General features: G+C 45.0%; 1 protein-coding gene across 2 annotated transcripts in view; it reads left to right on the plus strand.

The window, feature by feature from the left end:
• The window catches only part of UBN2 (ubinuclein 2), a 150,646-nt gene that overhangs the window by 38,619 nt on the left and 95,651 nt on the right, over window positions 1–16,376 (plus strand). For both annotated transcript variants that reach the window (XR_012850009.1, XM_075833556.1), the window contains exons 6-9: window positions 2,716–3,238; window positions 3,597–3,667; window positions 7,761–7,890; window positions 10,856–10,974. Coding sequence is in view for 1 of the 2 variants with exons in the window: in XM_075833556.1 (XP_075689671.1) it covers window positions 2,716–3,238; window positions 3,597–3,667; window positions 7,761–7,890; window positions 10,856–10,974 (843 nt within the window). In the remaining variant the exon portion in view is untranslated. The remainder of the gene's footprint in view (window positions 1–2,715; window positions 3,239–3,596; window positions 3,668–7,760; window positions 7,891–10,855; window positions 10,975–16,376) is intronic.

Genomic DNA, 16,376 nt, shown 5'->3' on the forward strand with positions numbered 1-16,376 from the left:
GTCTGACTGCTGTGCTTGCCAACAAGGGTTTTGCCACCAAGTATTAAGTCTTGTTTGCCAAAGGGATCAAATACTTATTTCTCTGTGCACAATGCAAATAAATATATATAATTTTGACTGATTTTCAGTTTGTTTTTTTTTTTTTTTTTTTTTTAATATAATCTATCTCTCACTGGTAAAATTAACCTAGCCTAAAAATTCTAGACTGTTCATGTCTTTGACAGTGGGCAAACTTACAAAATCAGCAAGGGATAAAATACTTATTTCCTTCACTGTATAGCCTTTTTCAGAGTCTTCAAATGTCTCCTCCAGAACGTATGAGGGTATGTTCACATGCACTAGTAAAAACGTCTGAAAATTACAAAGCTGTTTTTAGAGAAAACAGCCTCGGATTTTTAGCAGTTATTGAAGCTGAAAAGTTTTTTTGAGGCATTTTTTTTCTAGACTATTTTTGGAGCTGTTTTTTCATAGATACCATGGAAAACCGCTCCAAAAACAGCTCAAGAAGTTAAATGCTCCTTCTTTTTACAAGGCGTTTTTTTACGTGCCGTTTTTTAATTTAATGGGCAGATGTTTCTAGGCGATCAGCTACCGTTTTTTTCCAGGCGTATTTTGAGTTGGTTACGCCCTGAAACACGCCTGAAAACTCTGCGTGTGAACATACCCTCAAATGGCCACTCTACACGCTCTGTCGGTATCTTTGCCAGAAAGAGCTGATCCATCCATTAAGCAAATCTGCAAAGCAGCAACCTGGTCATCTGTTAACACTTTACAATATACTACAGATTAAATCTGTGTTCCAGCGAGGATCTTTCCTTTGGCAGGATGGTTCTCCAACCTCTGGTCCCGCCCCCCCAAACCAATTATATGTATTTGGGTATTCTCCTGTCTTGCAGTCATGGCAGGTGCCTTGAGAAAATAGTATTACTTGGCGGCAATTCGATTTCTAGTAAAACCTCCATGACAGCACCCGTATATACCCCCATCCCCCCTTGCATGGGACACAAGACCTTCTGACTGTGTCTTTGCCTCTAAAACCGCACTCTCACTCCCAAGAATCCGGTAGGATCGTCTCTTTCGCTCTGTCGTTTTTGTGTGGTCAACCTATTTCCCTATGTGATTCATGCAGGCCCCCTGGTCATGTCTCTGTGGCCTCTGCACCACCGCCACCCCCAGCGTTGCCCATGCTTTGTATTGTGGGGATTGACCCGAACTGGGCCCCCTTGCTCGGTTGGGTAGCAGACTTTGATACTCCAAGGATGTCTGGCTTTCCCACATTTCGGACAGCTGTTCAGGAAGTGGTATCCTCAGGATATGAAATCAAATCTGCCATGCTTTCTCCAGAGCGTTTCTTCCTGCCTGCTGTACTTTAGTCACCTTCCAGAGTGACCGCCTTTTTTCGGGCAATTGCATCTTCAAGCAGTTACTATTCCCTCTCCAGATCTGCTCCCTAGCCATCCCTCGCTGTCACTCCTTCCTTCTGCTGAATTGGCATATTCTCTCCATCGATGCCAGTCTCAAGGGGTGGGAAGGAACATTTTGGAACCTCACGAATTGGGGGGGCTGTGGTCCCCACAGGAATCCTCTTTCCCCATTAACCTGCTGGAGTTGAGAGCCATCTTCCTTTGCCTGTTGCACTGGATATCGCTTCTATCCGGCCAACCATTGTGAGTCCAGACGGACACACTCAAGACCGTGGCCTATATCCATCACCAAGGCAGGACTCTTAAGTGCAGCAGTAATGGCTGAGGCTGCGAAGATTCTTACCTGGGCAGAAAGTTACATTCCCGCTCTGATGACGGTGCAGATCCAGGGGTCAACAACTGGGTCGCAGATTCCGCAGTTGGCACGGCTAGAGCAAGCCAGACGTGGACCTGATGGTGTCCAGGTTCCCTGCTTCGTCTCCCAAGCCCTAAATCCGGAGGCCTATGCTGTGGATGCTCTTGTTGCTCTGTGGACTTGCTTCATTCTATTGTATGTATTTTTCCTTCTGCCTCGACTCTTCCTGCTCAAGGCCGAAGGAATTCCAGCCATTCTTGTAGCGCTAGATCGGCCGCGTCGTTTCTGGTACACGGACTTGTTGTCCCTGATGGTTGACGTCCCGTGGCCTTTGCCTCTCCGTTCTGACCTCCCATCTCAGGGATCTCTATTCCACCAGATTTAAGGTCGTTGCGTTTAATGGCGTCTCTGTTGAGGTGACCATTCTGAGGGTACATGGTTTGTGGGAGAGGGTTATTCTCTCCATGCTCACCACTGAGTACTTTTTTTATGGCAAGTATGCAAAAAATTCTGTTTGTTTTTCAGTTTCCCATACTATTATTCAGGAGGAACTGTAATGAGCCGTGCGCCTTTGTCCATCACATGTGTGATCATGGGCAGAATTGTATCCACTGTCTGTAAAACAATGTTCCTACTGAATAACAACAAGCAGAGATCTTGATAACAGTGAGGAATTAATACTGAAAGTATATTAGAAAATTGTATTCCTTTTAATTGTACAAAAAATAACATTAATTTGCGGAAACTGGACATCTCCTTTTAAGGCTGATTTCTCTGTGCAGGGTGAAGGCTGGCAATTTCTACCAGCCTCACACTGAACAGAGCTGAGGCTCTCCTTGGCATGCCTGAGCTATATCCGTTTAGAAAGTAGTTCTACTATAAATGATGTGGCTTACAGGATAAATCTTTTTTTGACTTCTAACATTTACATTTTAGGGTAGTTGCATTTAATGCACACAAACCAGACAAAAAGAAGAAGATGTACAAAGATTCCTTGGCTCTTGCTGCAATGCTTCAGAAATTTCAGAAGGAAAAAGATGCATTGCGAAAAAATGAAAACAAACAAAATCCACCAACTGTAACCATAGTCTCTGCCCCTCTAAAGCCCAATGCAGCTCCTGTTTCCAATGATTTGTCTGATCTGACACTTGGGAATGACCCTGTTCTTGCTATATTTGGTGGTAGCTGTGAGCGAGAGCTTTTACAAGACGCAGAGTGTGCACTTAAAATGCTAGAGGATTTTGATTTTGAAAAACTACTGGATTCTACATCTAATGACAGTCCTGCAGCTTCAGATCATGGAGAGAATGGCAACTTGGTGCAGTCAACAAATCCGGTGCAGTCAACAAATCCGGTGCAGTCAACAATTCCACCCCAGTTGCAGACACCAAAACAAGTCCCGCCTCTTCCTGATGGTCTACCAGCTCAGTTGGAAAAAAGAATTGAAGATCTGCGGGTGGTAAGTTCTTAATAGGGTTTTCCCATCTCATAAAGTGATGGCATATTGCTTTCTGATTGCTGGGGCCCCCACAAATCCTGAGAATGAAGGAAGGGGGGTCGTAGCGCTGCTTTAATGGAGCTGTACTGCCGTTCCCTGCACAGCTGGGGGCAAGGAGTAGGAGATGCAGAACTAAACCAGCTTTGCGGCCTCTTTATGCTCTGCATTGGTCGGAGTTCTACCAGTCTTGGCGATATGCCATCACTTTGAGACAGCAAAACCTCTTTAACACACTGCATTGTGTACTTATGCTACTTCTTTATATTTGTTTTGTATTTTCATGAGTGTGTTTCTCTTAATAAATTTTACTATTCCCTAGGCTTCAAAAATGTTTGATGAAGAAGGTCGGAAAAAGTTTTTCACTCAAGAAATGAATAACATTTTGTTAGAGTATGTATAACCTTTTTTTGCTTTTATTAAAAGTGCTTATTTAGTTTGGATATCTAAGATAGTAGAAAATTATTAAATCGTTTCTCCACCTATATGATTTTTTTTTTAGACCATCTGATTTAAATAGTTTGCCTGTATTTTCGAATGTTGGCTTTACTGTGACCAATCAACTTTTCACTGGTTGTTATGGTTATGTTTTGATGGCACATATGGTTTGAAATACAACACTATTGTGTAATTGTTAAATTACGGAAAAGTGCTGTTTTAACCCCTTAATGACCAGCCTATTTTAGACCTTAAAGAGGCTCTGTCACCAGATTTTGCAACCCCTATCTGCTATTGCAGCAGATAGGCGCTGCAATATAGATTACAGTAACGTTTTTATTTTTAAAAAACAAGCATTTTTGGCCAAGTTATGACCATTTTCGTATTTATGCAAATGAGGCTTGCAAAAGTACAACTGGGCGTGTTGAAAAGTAAAAGTACAACTGGGCGTGTATTATGTGCGTACATCGGGGCGTGTTTACTACTTTTACTAGCTGGGCTTTCTGAAGAGAAGTATCATCCACTTCTCTTCAGAACGCCCAGCTTCTGGCAGTGCAGATCTGTGACGTCACTCACAGGTCCTGCATCGTGTCGGCACCAGAGGCTACAGTTGATTCTGCAGCATCATCAGCATTTGCAGGTAAGTAGCTACATCGACTTACCTGCAAACGCCGATGCTGCTGCAGAATCATCTGTAGCCTCTGGTGCCGATGTGTCCTCGCTCGTCTGACACGATGCAGGACCTGTGAGTGACGTCACAGCGTGATCTCTGGAGAACACGGCTGTGTCTGCACTGCCAGAAGCTGGGCGTTGTGAAGAGAAGTGGATGATACTTCTATACACAACGCCCAGCTAGTAAAAGTAGTAAACACGCCCCGATGTACGCACATAATACACGCCCAGTTGTACTTTTACTTTTCAACACGCCCAGTTGTACTTTTGCAAGCCTCATTTGCATAAATACGAAAATGGTCATAACTTGGCCAAAAATGCTCGTTTTTTAAAAATAAAAACGTTACTGTAATCTACATTGCAGCGCCTAAATGCTGCAATAGCAGATAGGGGTTGCAAAATCTGGTGACAGAGCCTCTTTAATGACCAAGCTATTTTTTACGTTTTTGAATCGTCGCATTCCAAGAGCTATAACGTTTTTATTTTTGCCTCGACATAGCTGTATAAGGCCTTGTTTTTTGCAGGACAAGTTGTATTTTTTAATAGCACCATTTTTAGGTACATATTATTTATTGATTAACTTTTATTAACTTTTTTTGGGGGGGAATAGAAAAAAAATCAGAAATTTCACCACTCTTTTTTGCGTCCTAAATCTACGCCGTTTACCGTGTAGTATAAATAACACAAGTTTATTCAGCGGGTTGTTACGATTGCAACGATACCAAATTTGTACAGTTTTTGTATGTTTTACTACTTTTACACAGTAAAAACGCTTTTTTTTCAAAATTATTTGTTTTTGGGTCTCCATATTTGAAGAGCCGTAACGTTTTTATTTTTCCGGCGATGCATTTGTATGAGGGCAATTTTTTTGTGGGAAGACTTGTAGTTTTTATTGGTACCATTTTGGAGTAGATGCGACTTTGTGATCACTTTTTAATCACATTTTTTTAAAGTCAGGATTCACAGAAAACAGCAATTTTTCCGTTGTTTTTTATTAAATTTTTACGACGTTCACCGTGCGGGTTAAGTAATGTAATAGATTTATAGTCGGGGTCGTAACGGACACGGCGATACCAAATATGTGTAACTTTTTAACGGTATTTTGTTTTTTTAATAGTAATTTTTTCCCCACATCTTTTTTATTAACTTTATTAAACTTTTTTTTTTACTATTTTACTAGTCCCACTAGGGGACTTCACTATGCGATTCTCCAATCGCTATTATAATACACTGCAATACTTTTGTATTGCAGTGTATTATGCCTGTCCATTTAAAACGGACAGGCATCTGCTAGGTCATGCCTGTGGCATGATCTATCAGGCATTCATTACTGGCAGACCTGGGGGCCTTTATTAGGACCCCGGCTGCCATGGGAGACAGACACTCGGCGATCGTATCGCCGGGTGTCAGTGGGATGAGGGGGAGCTCCCTCCCTCTCTCCAAAACCACTCAGATGCGGTGCTCGCTATTGAGCACCGCATCTGAGGGGTTAAACGGGTGAAATCGATACTGATATCGATCTCACACGGCAGAGCAGGGACGCCCCCAACCCTCAGCTGCCTCTGGCAACTGAGAGCAGGGAGATTTGACAGCTCCCTGCTCTGTTTACTTATTCCGATGCCGTGACGTAAAAAGTCTATGGAATCGGAATAAGGCCCGTTAGTGACCGACTTAAAAAGACTATGGGCCGGTCACTAACGGGTTAAAGAGGTTGTCTTGTTACAAACATTTTTGTCATATCCACAGGATATGCCATAAAAGTCTGGTAGATGCGGGGCCCACCTCTGAGACCCGTGCATATCTTTCAAACGAGGGTTACCCGACCCCGTCCAACTTACGGAACAGCGGAGCTTACTGTGCTACACTGTTTCCGTAACTCCCATTTACTTCTATGACACGGAATCCATGGGTATAGGCTGATGCCTCTAGGTGGCTGACACTAAGAACGTAGTTTTCTCCTACGCATGCTAAGCCCATCCTACTGGGACAGAGCTTATCTGCCTCCTACAGACACTAAACGAAAACTTATATTATTCTTGTGCTCTCAGATCTGTTCTACCTTAAGTGTTTAGTTAGTTTTTCTTTCAGGCTGGGTAAACTGGGAGGGTTTGAGCCTCTCTTTCCTCCCTACTCAGAATCTCAAGGGCACAGTGTAGTGGAAGTCGCACAGTTTCCTCTTTTTGCCAAATGCTGGCAGAAGGGAACAGATCCTTTTAGCTGCTCTGTCACCCGTTTAGGAAATGTGCGTCCTCCATTGTCCCTGTTCTCCTGCCCCTTATGGCATGGCGCGTAGCAGCGAGGCCCCGAAAATTGGCCCCAGAGATGACTACAGGAGTGAGTGGCTCTCTTTTTCCCTGAACACTTCTCTACGGGGCAGGGGAACTTTACGTTCCCGCTCTGTCGACAGTGCACATCCCAGGGTTCAACAACTGGGTCGCAGACTTCCTTAGTCGAGAACGGGTGGATCCCTGGGAGTGGGCCCTCCATCAGGGGGTCTTCGATCAGATTTGCAACCACACAATGGTGGATACGATCAGCCGTCTGTGAAGCCTATCGGTGAGGAGATTGTTTCCTCCTTTTCGGGTCACTGCGCACTACACTCGTTGGGTGGGGTCTTCCTTGGCAGTTGAGCATCAGATATCGGCTCTTCAGGTTTGTAAGGCTGCGATCTGGTCCTCACTTGACACCTTTTTACAATTTTTACAAAGTGCACACTTTTGCATCAGTAGATGCGGGCTTCTCACCCAAGGTACTGCAGGTGGCGGTGGCTCATTATTTTGCCCAGGGACTGCTTTAGGACATTCTGTGTTCCCAATGATACTTACGAGAAAAGAGGATTTTTGTGCCTGCTGTAAAATCTTTCTCGTAGTCTTCATTTGGTGGACACTACTCTGTCCCACTTCTGCTGAGGTCGTGTTGCTTTGTTCGTTGTCCGTGTTCTTAGTTTTGTTCTGGTTAGCTGCCATCAGTTGTGTTTGCCTTTTCTACTGCTGGGCTAGAAACTGATTAGCTCTGTGCCAGTAGGCTGGGTATAGCCTGTGCGGGAGGAGACAACATTGTCCTGTGTGTCAGCCATCTAGTGGCTGCAGCCTATACCCATGGAAGACAGAATTTATGGGAAGTACACAAACCCTTTTTATATCTTTATAGTTTTGCTATTGCGGTAAACTATTACTACTTGTTCCTTTTGTGTCTGCTGTTGGATACTTCTGTCTAGTGTTTAGTGACATCTGAGCCTGAACTGCTAAGTAAATAGATTAAATAAAATGTGCAAAGTGCTGCGATATGGCTTTCATATACTAGTTTGTATCTGGTCAGTGTTTCTATGTGACCCTGCAGAAATTCATTAATCTTAAACCTAATCCTTTTCTGACAGCATTGAGTTGCAGCTGCAGGAACTCGGCCCAGTGACTAGGAACGGGGTTTATGGTTACATAGAAGCATTTGTGCCATGCTCTAAAGATACTCTTGTCAAAAGGCTGAAGAAACTTCACCTTCACATACAGGTATATTTATGTTCAGAATTTAACTGTGGTTTTGTACAAATGCGCGCACACACATACATAGTTTATTTTTATTTTTTCAATCTGTCATTTAGTATTCCAGAAAGTCTTGTAGCCCAGCACAGAGAATTTGAGAGAATTCCATTCTGTAAGGCCTAAATCCACGTGTAAACCATTATAAAACTCCTCTGGGCTTTATTCATTTTGAAAATTTTTTATTTTCTTATTTTTTTTTGTACTTTCTATCCTTACAAATGAGTTTTTCAAAGAAGTTTTCTGTGACTGTCACCTAATTTTGAGAATTTGATCCTGCCGGCTTTCACCAAAAGAATTCTGCATTGAAAATTTTCAATTACTTATTTGTTCTGCCCATTATACTCTGAGACGACTTCCACTAAAAGCCCAGAGGGTTTCAACTACAAGTTCCAAGCTACATTCCTAGAATCAGTCTGTTACTGTTGCAATTATCTCTGCATCTACAGGTTGCTATAAAAATCTGGCACAACCGGATGCAAGGGTTGACACTCAGGAGCCACAACCTAAGGCCCCATGCCCACGAATGTAAAAACGCCCGTAATTACGGGCCTATAAACTTCTATTGGCCACGGGTACCTCCCCGTATGCTTACGGGAAAGTGCCCGTGCCGTTGAAAAATATAGAACATGTCCTATTTCAGGCCGTAATTACGGCACGGGCAGGCCCATAGAAGTCTATGGTGCTCCCGTAATTACGGGAGCGTTGCTAGGCGACGTCAGTGTATAGTCACTGTCCAGGGTGCTGAAAGAGTTAAACGATCGTCAGTAACTCTTTCAGCACCAGGGACAGTGGCTACCGATCACAATATAGATACAGCTGTAAAAAAAAAAAAGACGTTCATACCTACGCAGAACTCCCTTCTTCTTCCTCCAGTCCGGCCTCCTGGGATGACGTTACAGCCCATGTGACCGCTGCAGCCAATCACAGGCCAATTACTGGCTGCAGCGGTCACATGCACTGCGCGTCATCCAGGGAGGTCGGACTGGATGTCAAGAGAGGGACGCGTCACCAAGACAACGGACGGGTAAGTATGAATTTTACTTTTATTACGGAAAGGGCTGTCCCTTCTCTCTATCCTGCACTGATAGAGAGAAGGGCTGCCGATTACTGCAGTGTAATTTTGCAGCGACAACGTGCCCATAAATACGGGTGGAATACGGGTGACACCGGACCCGTATTTACGGGCACGGGTCCGTAAATACTGGTGCAATACGGGTCGAATACGTGTGACAAAGGATCCTTATTTACGCCAGTATTTACGGGTGGACAAAAATACGTGTGCATGGGGCCTCATCCTGCGTTTTATCACATACAGATTGCTAGTAATACATCTAAGGGCTCATGCACACAGCAGTGCCACGTGCACAGAATCTGTATGGCAGCACACACATTTGAGTCTGTATTTCAGTCCTGTATGCCTTTTGTATGAACAACAGCAAAATAATAAACAGATTCCCAATAACTACTACCTTCAAAACCCCCTCGTAAAAACAAACCGAAAGAAAAACACCCCACTCCTCCCTGCCATTCTGCTTCTTTGTGTGCATTGGAGATAGTCAGCGTTATAGGGACGCGCCCCATTGACCATTTTCAAGATGTATTTCATGTTTGTTTTTTAGTTTAAAAAAAATGACGTTACAGCACAAAGAGAAACAACCAAGAAAACTATACCTTTCACCCATTCTTTTAATTTACCTCTAGAAAAGTCCTACACAATTAAAAAAATTGTTAGTATTTTTGCTAATCTAAGAGGTCTATTTGTTCTGCAAAGAATTTCTAATCCGTGCAATATTTTAATTGCAGATTATACAGCTCACCACAGCAAAATATACTTTTTAATTTGCTGTATAATTTTGCTTTGAATAGGTTGCTCTTTTTTAATTGAAGTAATCACTTTGTAGTAAACTCTTAGGCCTCATGCACACGACCGTATTTTTTCCCACCCGTAAATACTGGCGTAAATACGGGTCCGGTGTCACACGTATTCGACCCGTTTTGCACCAGTATTTACGAACCCGTGCCCGTAAATATGGGTCCGGTGTCACCCGTATTCCACCCGTATTTACGGGCACGTTTTTGGCGGCAAAATAGCACTGCACTAATCGGCAGCCCCTTCTCTCTATCAGTGCAGGATAGAGAGAAGGGACAGCCCTTTCTGTAATAAAAGTTAAAGAAATTCATACTTACCCGGCCGTTGTCTTGGTGACGCGTCCCTCTCTTCACATCCAGCCCGACATCCCTGGATGACGCGGCAGTCCATGTGACCGCTGCAGCCTGTGATTGACCTGTGATTGGCTGCAGCGGTCACATGGCCTGAAACGTCATCCAGGACGTCGGGCCGGATGTCGAGAGGGACGCGTCACCAAGGCAACAGGCGGGAGACCGGACTGGAGGAAGCAGGAAGTTCTCGGTAAGTATGAACGTCTTTTATTTTTTACAGGTTTATACTGATCGGTAGTCACTGTCCAGGGTGCTGAAAGAGTTACTGCCGATCAGTTAACTCTTTCAGCTCCCTGGACAGTGACCATTTACTGACGTCGCTTAGCAACGCTGCCGTACTGACGGGTGCACACATGTAGCCACCCGTCATTACGAGAGCTCCATAGACTTCTATGGACTGTCCGTGACGTTATTACGGCCTGAAATAGGACATGTTCTATCTTTTTCAACGGCACGGGCACCTTCCCGTGAGAAAACGGGAAGGCACCCGTCGCCAATAGAAGTCTATGAGCCCGTTATTACGGGTCGTAATTACGACCCGTAATAACGGGAGTTTTTACGGTCGTGTGCATGAGGCCTTACATATGTGTGTAAATGTATTTTTATTAGATTTTTTTTACGACATGCGTTACATCTGTGAACGACTCTATGCCGTTTCTTACAGTATTTTTAAAGATACAGTTTTTGTTTTTTTTGGTCTTTTCATTGCCAGGATGACCGACTGAAAATACCACTGCAAAAACTAAAAATTGCCATCAGTAATGTGATGCCTGGCCAGCTGAACAGATATCAAGAGGACTGTCAAGCACATAATCAAGCCAGAAATGCCAAGTATGTATATGAACTATTTTATAATTCCATAGCGGTGTCTGTTACTCTATAGTCAGTATATTTTTTGACCAAGCAATTTCTTACATTTGTCTTTGAGTAAAGTATTTGTAGGTTTCTATTCACACATTTACTATTTTCACTAAATTGAGCAAAAAGACCGACTTGACAGAAAATCGCATTTAAAGAAACGAATTCATTATAATTCATATTAGAAAAAAAATATTCTGACTAGCAAGCCAATGGTTTGTGGTGTTTTTTATTTTTTTCACACAGCATAACATAAAAAAATACAAGCAATGCTTTGACCAGCACAGGGGGTTTCTACTGCCACTAGGAGGCGACCCTAAAAATGTTTGCTCCTCCTTTACAGGCTATAACTTTTCTGTAGACACTGATCTAATCTGTTTTAGCTTGGTGTCTGTAGGAGATAGTTCTTCCTGCTTTTTGCAGGTCTTTTCTGCCTTTTTTATTTTACTTTTATTATTATTGGCTCTTTGCTCCCCTAGATAAGAAGCAGGGACGACAACGTCACCTGCCCTGGTTTTTTCCAAGGTTAGGGGGTGGGCAAACAGTGTTACATTTTTCACACTGTTACTCCATCCACAAAAAAACCACAAAATAAAGCAGAGCAGTTTGACTACTCTGTCACCTGCCAGCCAATAGGTAACCCAGTGTTCCTGCCCCCCCCCCCCCCTTCCAGCTTACTCTCCCAGAATGGTATAAAGACACTGAAAGGTTGACCCTGCTGGTAATATGGGGTAGCTGAAGCGAAGAGGATGAAGATCGGGTAAGTAAATGAGATTAGGAGAGTATGGCACTGAGCAATCCCCCCCCCCCCCCTCCTCCATTCCTTTTCCCACCTAACTACAACTGCTCTGCTTCTGTCCTGCAGTTCCTTGCGGCCTTCTCTGCCCTTACGGCTGGATCCCCTTTTCCTGGGCTTGTGTCGTGCAACTTTTTTCCCATAAAATTCACGCCTCGGGATTAATACCCCCCCACCCTGCTCTGTGCGGCCTGCACTCTGTGGTGGGTGGATCTCTCTGCCCCTTTTCCTGGAAGCCCGTACAACACGGGCTTGCTGCAACCAGGAATGTTTTATCACCAGGCGGCCCGGTGTCGCCATTAATTGAGGGCCAGGCTTTATTGCGGCCTACTAGCCACACTCTACTGTGGTAGTAAGGAAAGGTTTTTCCTGTATCCCGCACAGGTCTTCCCTTCTCCTCTTGACTTCTCAGTGTCAACAGACCTTATCCTTTATATTTCTATGGGCTGAAGGCCGCCTTTTCAGGTGGTGCATGCTCAAGAACTCTGCATCACGCATATAGGGTAGGACCAACCTGGCCTTTCTTCTAGTTTGTGACTTCCCTACACTCAGTCACATTACCCTCTTCCATAGGCAGAGTAATTGTTTTTTGACAGTATAGCTGACATTGCCGCGCGGGCATAATACTGTGTCTGACAGGGCTATGTAGCTCCTTCAAGCACTAAAACAACCACATTACCCAGGCATTTCCAGTCATCCACATTACCTCCCACCACCTTAAGCAGGGGGTGTAATTGTACTAAATCTACATGCTGTACCTCACTCTGCTCTGCAGTTATGCAAGCCCTAGACAACCACGGTCTGTCACGGACAACCATTCTCTCACTTTGTCTCTCACAGACAAGCTTGGATACAGCCTCACAGGACCTCTCTGGCACAGCTGCTGCTGTTGGCACTCGGACCGTGCGTTTCCTCCAAACGGGTAGGATCATTCATTAGCAGCCCCTTCATCATGGCTAGCGTTGCTTCGCTTACTACAGTCTAGTAAAATAGGGGAGCATTTACTTACAGCACTCTATGTAACTCCTCCTAAGGGAGTTTCAGCATTACCTTTCAGTATAAATCGGTCTCATAGTCAATAGCTTTTCCGAGAAGTACATGTGGAAGCAGTGACCCCTAATCTGCCGTGTTAGACGCCAGAGCAGAATAATTCCTACTGGTACCCTATGTGGTTTATTTTGCCGGTTTAAAATGTGGGCAAAAGTTCTCATGTGGTCAACCTACTCCTCTGTGCAACGCATGCTGGCCTCCAGATCAAGCATCTGTGAACGCCCACCTTGTGGCTCAGCCACCTCCAGCTAAGCCCACTCCTAGTGCTGATACCGATGATCATCTTGGTTCGCCTTGCCAACTGACCTTTGGGGCACTTCCTGTCCTCTTCCAGTAGCAGGCCTCAGAAGCTGTTTAGATCCCCTCGGTCTCATGAGCCCTCATTATCACTTGCCTCGTCAGGTCCCATGGAGGGGGAGCGGAAACTATCTGCCGCTTATTCCTTTCTCTGTTTCCAACTTGGAACTAGATGGCGAGCACTCTTCCAAGTTGGCCTCTGTGATGGACCGCCTAATCACTCCGGTCGGAAACACCTTACATCTTAAAGATGCAGTCCTCTCACCCACTGGAGAGATGCTCATCCTCAATGGCCCAAGGTGATGGGACAATCCTTTTCCTTCCTATTTGGAGTTTAAAGAGGTCGTCTCAAGGGAATGGAGGCATCCTGATAAGAAATTTGCCCAGGCCTCTTGCCTGGATGTTATGTATCTTTTTCCAGGGGATATTTCCACAATATGAACAATGACTCCGGCTGTGGATCCTCTATTCTCCCATTTGTCTAAGGCCACTACCCTTCTGTTCCTCATTCCACGATCCTTTGGACCACTGCGTTGACTTTCTCAGTCTTCCAATATTTGCTACTGGCTAGGCCCATTAATTCAGTCATGGTTTTCCCACTGAAGATCTACTGAATCGCTCACACTACCTGTCTGACTTTTCTAAATATCTGTTGGAAGCCTGCTTTGGTGTGGCTCACCTTTTGCCTCGCACTTCCTCTTCCATGGTCTCTGCGCGCCAGACTGGTTTAAATGCTGTTCTGTTTCTAAGTCCTCCTTGATGGCTCTTCCCTTCGTTGTTTCCCATCCTCTTTGGAGCCTGCTTCGACTAAATCATCTTGGATGCAACAAGAGGGAAAGCATTCAATGCTAGAAAACGAGGGCTCGTGTTTCTAATCCCAGGAAACCAGGATTAGAAACATCAGTCGTCGTCCCCCCCCCCCCCCTTTCGTAGATTCTTAGTCCACCAGTATCTGGACTGCAGTACCACCAGTCCTTTCTTTAAGCCTCATGCTCCTTGGCGCTCCTGACCTCAAGCCGCTAAGCCTGCAGCATGTAACACTAGTTCCGCCTGAAGGTCGCAGTCCTCCCTCACGAATACCAGTTTGTGGCTCCTCCGTTTGGCCTATCGACGGCTCTGCAGGTTTTTACAAAGGTTTTGTCTGTGATCATGACTATTCTTCATTCCAGAGGGATTTTAGTCGTGCCCTATGTGGACGATTTCTTCAACAGGTCTTCATCTTGTGGGGCATTATGACGTTAATAAGGAGCGCAGTCGGGGGGGGGGGGCGTGGCTGACTCCCGCCGCGAGCAGTCGCATGCTGTGAGAGCTCCGTCCCGGCTTCAGTGTTTCTGCACTAATCCTGCCGTAAAACTTCCCGCAAATACTCCTTGAACTTGGGGCAATCGCAGGCATAGTAGAGGAGAGCTCAAAATGAGCAAGACACGCAATTCGGCGGCCGCTGATCGCCTCAAAGAGTTCGCCAGATCAAGTAGCCATCATGGCGCCGTTACTCCTGGACAGCAGCATGACGAGGCGGACCCTCAAGGAGATGAGGAGCCGGAACCATCACTAAAACAAGTCACAGCACAGCTCCTGACTGCCATACGTGAGTCTACTACTTCTCTTACTGGGAAAATAGATGAGGTTAAGGTGGACCTTGGATTGATGCGTCAGGATCTCCAGAAGCTAAGAGATCGGGTTCGTGACACCGAAAATCGGATCTCGCAAATAGAGGATGATTCTGCGCCTGTGGCGCGGCAAATCAGGGGGCCTGGAGAGGGCGACAGATGCATGGGCACAAAGATCGGACGATCTTGAGAATAGGATGCGCAGGAATAATGTTCGTATCCTGGGACTGCCAGAACGCGCTGAAGGCAAGGACCCAGGGACATTTATGGAGCAATGGCTCAAGGATACGCTGCCTGATGCTACACTATCTGAGGCTTATGCGGTTGAACGAGCACATCGCGTTCCTGCCAGACCGCCTCCACCAGGGGCCATGCCTAGGCCTATGTTGGTTCGTTTACTCAGCAGCAAGGATAGAGACGCCATTTTGAGAGCTGCGCGCCAAAAAGGCCAGATCACTCACAACACTGCTACGGTCACGATTTTTCCAGATTTCTCTGCAGCGCTCCAGAAAGCTCGGGCTACATTTGTTGGCGTTAAACGACGGTTGAGAGATCTTCAGATTCAATACTCCATTGTCTTCCCAGCACGGCTCCGAGTTTAACATCATGATAAATCTATCTTTTTCAATACTCCGGGAGAGGCTGACGAATGGCTCAACAGCCGAAATAATCCAGATCCCAGACCGTGATTGCTGCTTTTGTTATCCGACACCTAGAATCGGAGACTCGGTGACTTTCGTGGAGCTGCGGTTTTGCTTTTGGAACTTTTTTTTGTCTTCCCTTCCTCTTGGCGCCGCTCCAGGTTGCTGCTTTGTGGTATAATATCTGTATATCTGATATGTGTTCACTGAATGTACACTCTTTAACCACTGTATTTTACTCTTGCCTATATTGTTGTTAATGAATTGGGATACTGGGTTGTCCTTGAACAGGTTGCTAGACCGTTCTGGGGAGCCTTGTTACCCCATATTATTGCGGGTCCTTATATGACGGGTTGTATGCCTGTCTTGTGTGGGTTGGAGACGCTGGAGGGGGGAGGATGGAGCAATAGTCTGTGCAGAGTTTCCATTTCCCCACAGACTACCCCCGTGCTTCAGAGGGGATATATTCCCCTAGTTCGGAAGATTTTCTTGATAAGGGGACTGAGTTCCCCCTCCTGCTATTGTTGTTTTGTTAAAATCTTTTGTATTTTTAAGATAGTTCTTTAAGCGGTGCATGATGTCTCTAAGTGTTATGTCTTGGAATGTGCGGGGATTGGGAGAGCCATGTAAACGCAATCAAATCTTCTCTCAGATTAGAGCAGGAGGACCACAAATAATATGTTTGCAAGAAACGCATTTAATATCAGACACTATTAAATTTATGAGGAAGCCATGGATACAATGGTCAGCACACTCCACGCACTCCTCATATTCCAGGGGGGTTTCCTTAATAATTCACAAGTCCCTGAGGTGGGAGCCAGGAGTAATGAAAAAAGACCCAGATGGGAGATATATCTTTGTACATGCATGGATAGAGAGCCACCCTTTTGTTATCCTGGGCATTTATATTCCCCCGACACAGTCCCTAGCGGTACTTTATGAAGCAGCCAACTTTGCATCAGCGTATCCCCAAGCTACGGT

This window comes from Rhinoderma darwinii, chromosome 7, assembly GCF_050947455.1.
Source record: "Rhinoderma darwinii isolate aRhiDar2 chromosome 7, aRhiDar2.hap1, whole genome shotgun sequence".
Classification (NCBI taxonomy): domain Eukaryota; kingdom Metazoa; phylum Chordata; class Amphibia; order Anura; family Rhinodermatidae; genus Rhinoderma; species Rhinoderma darwinii.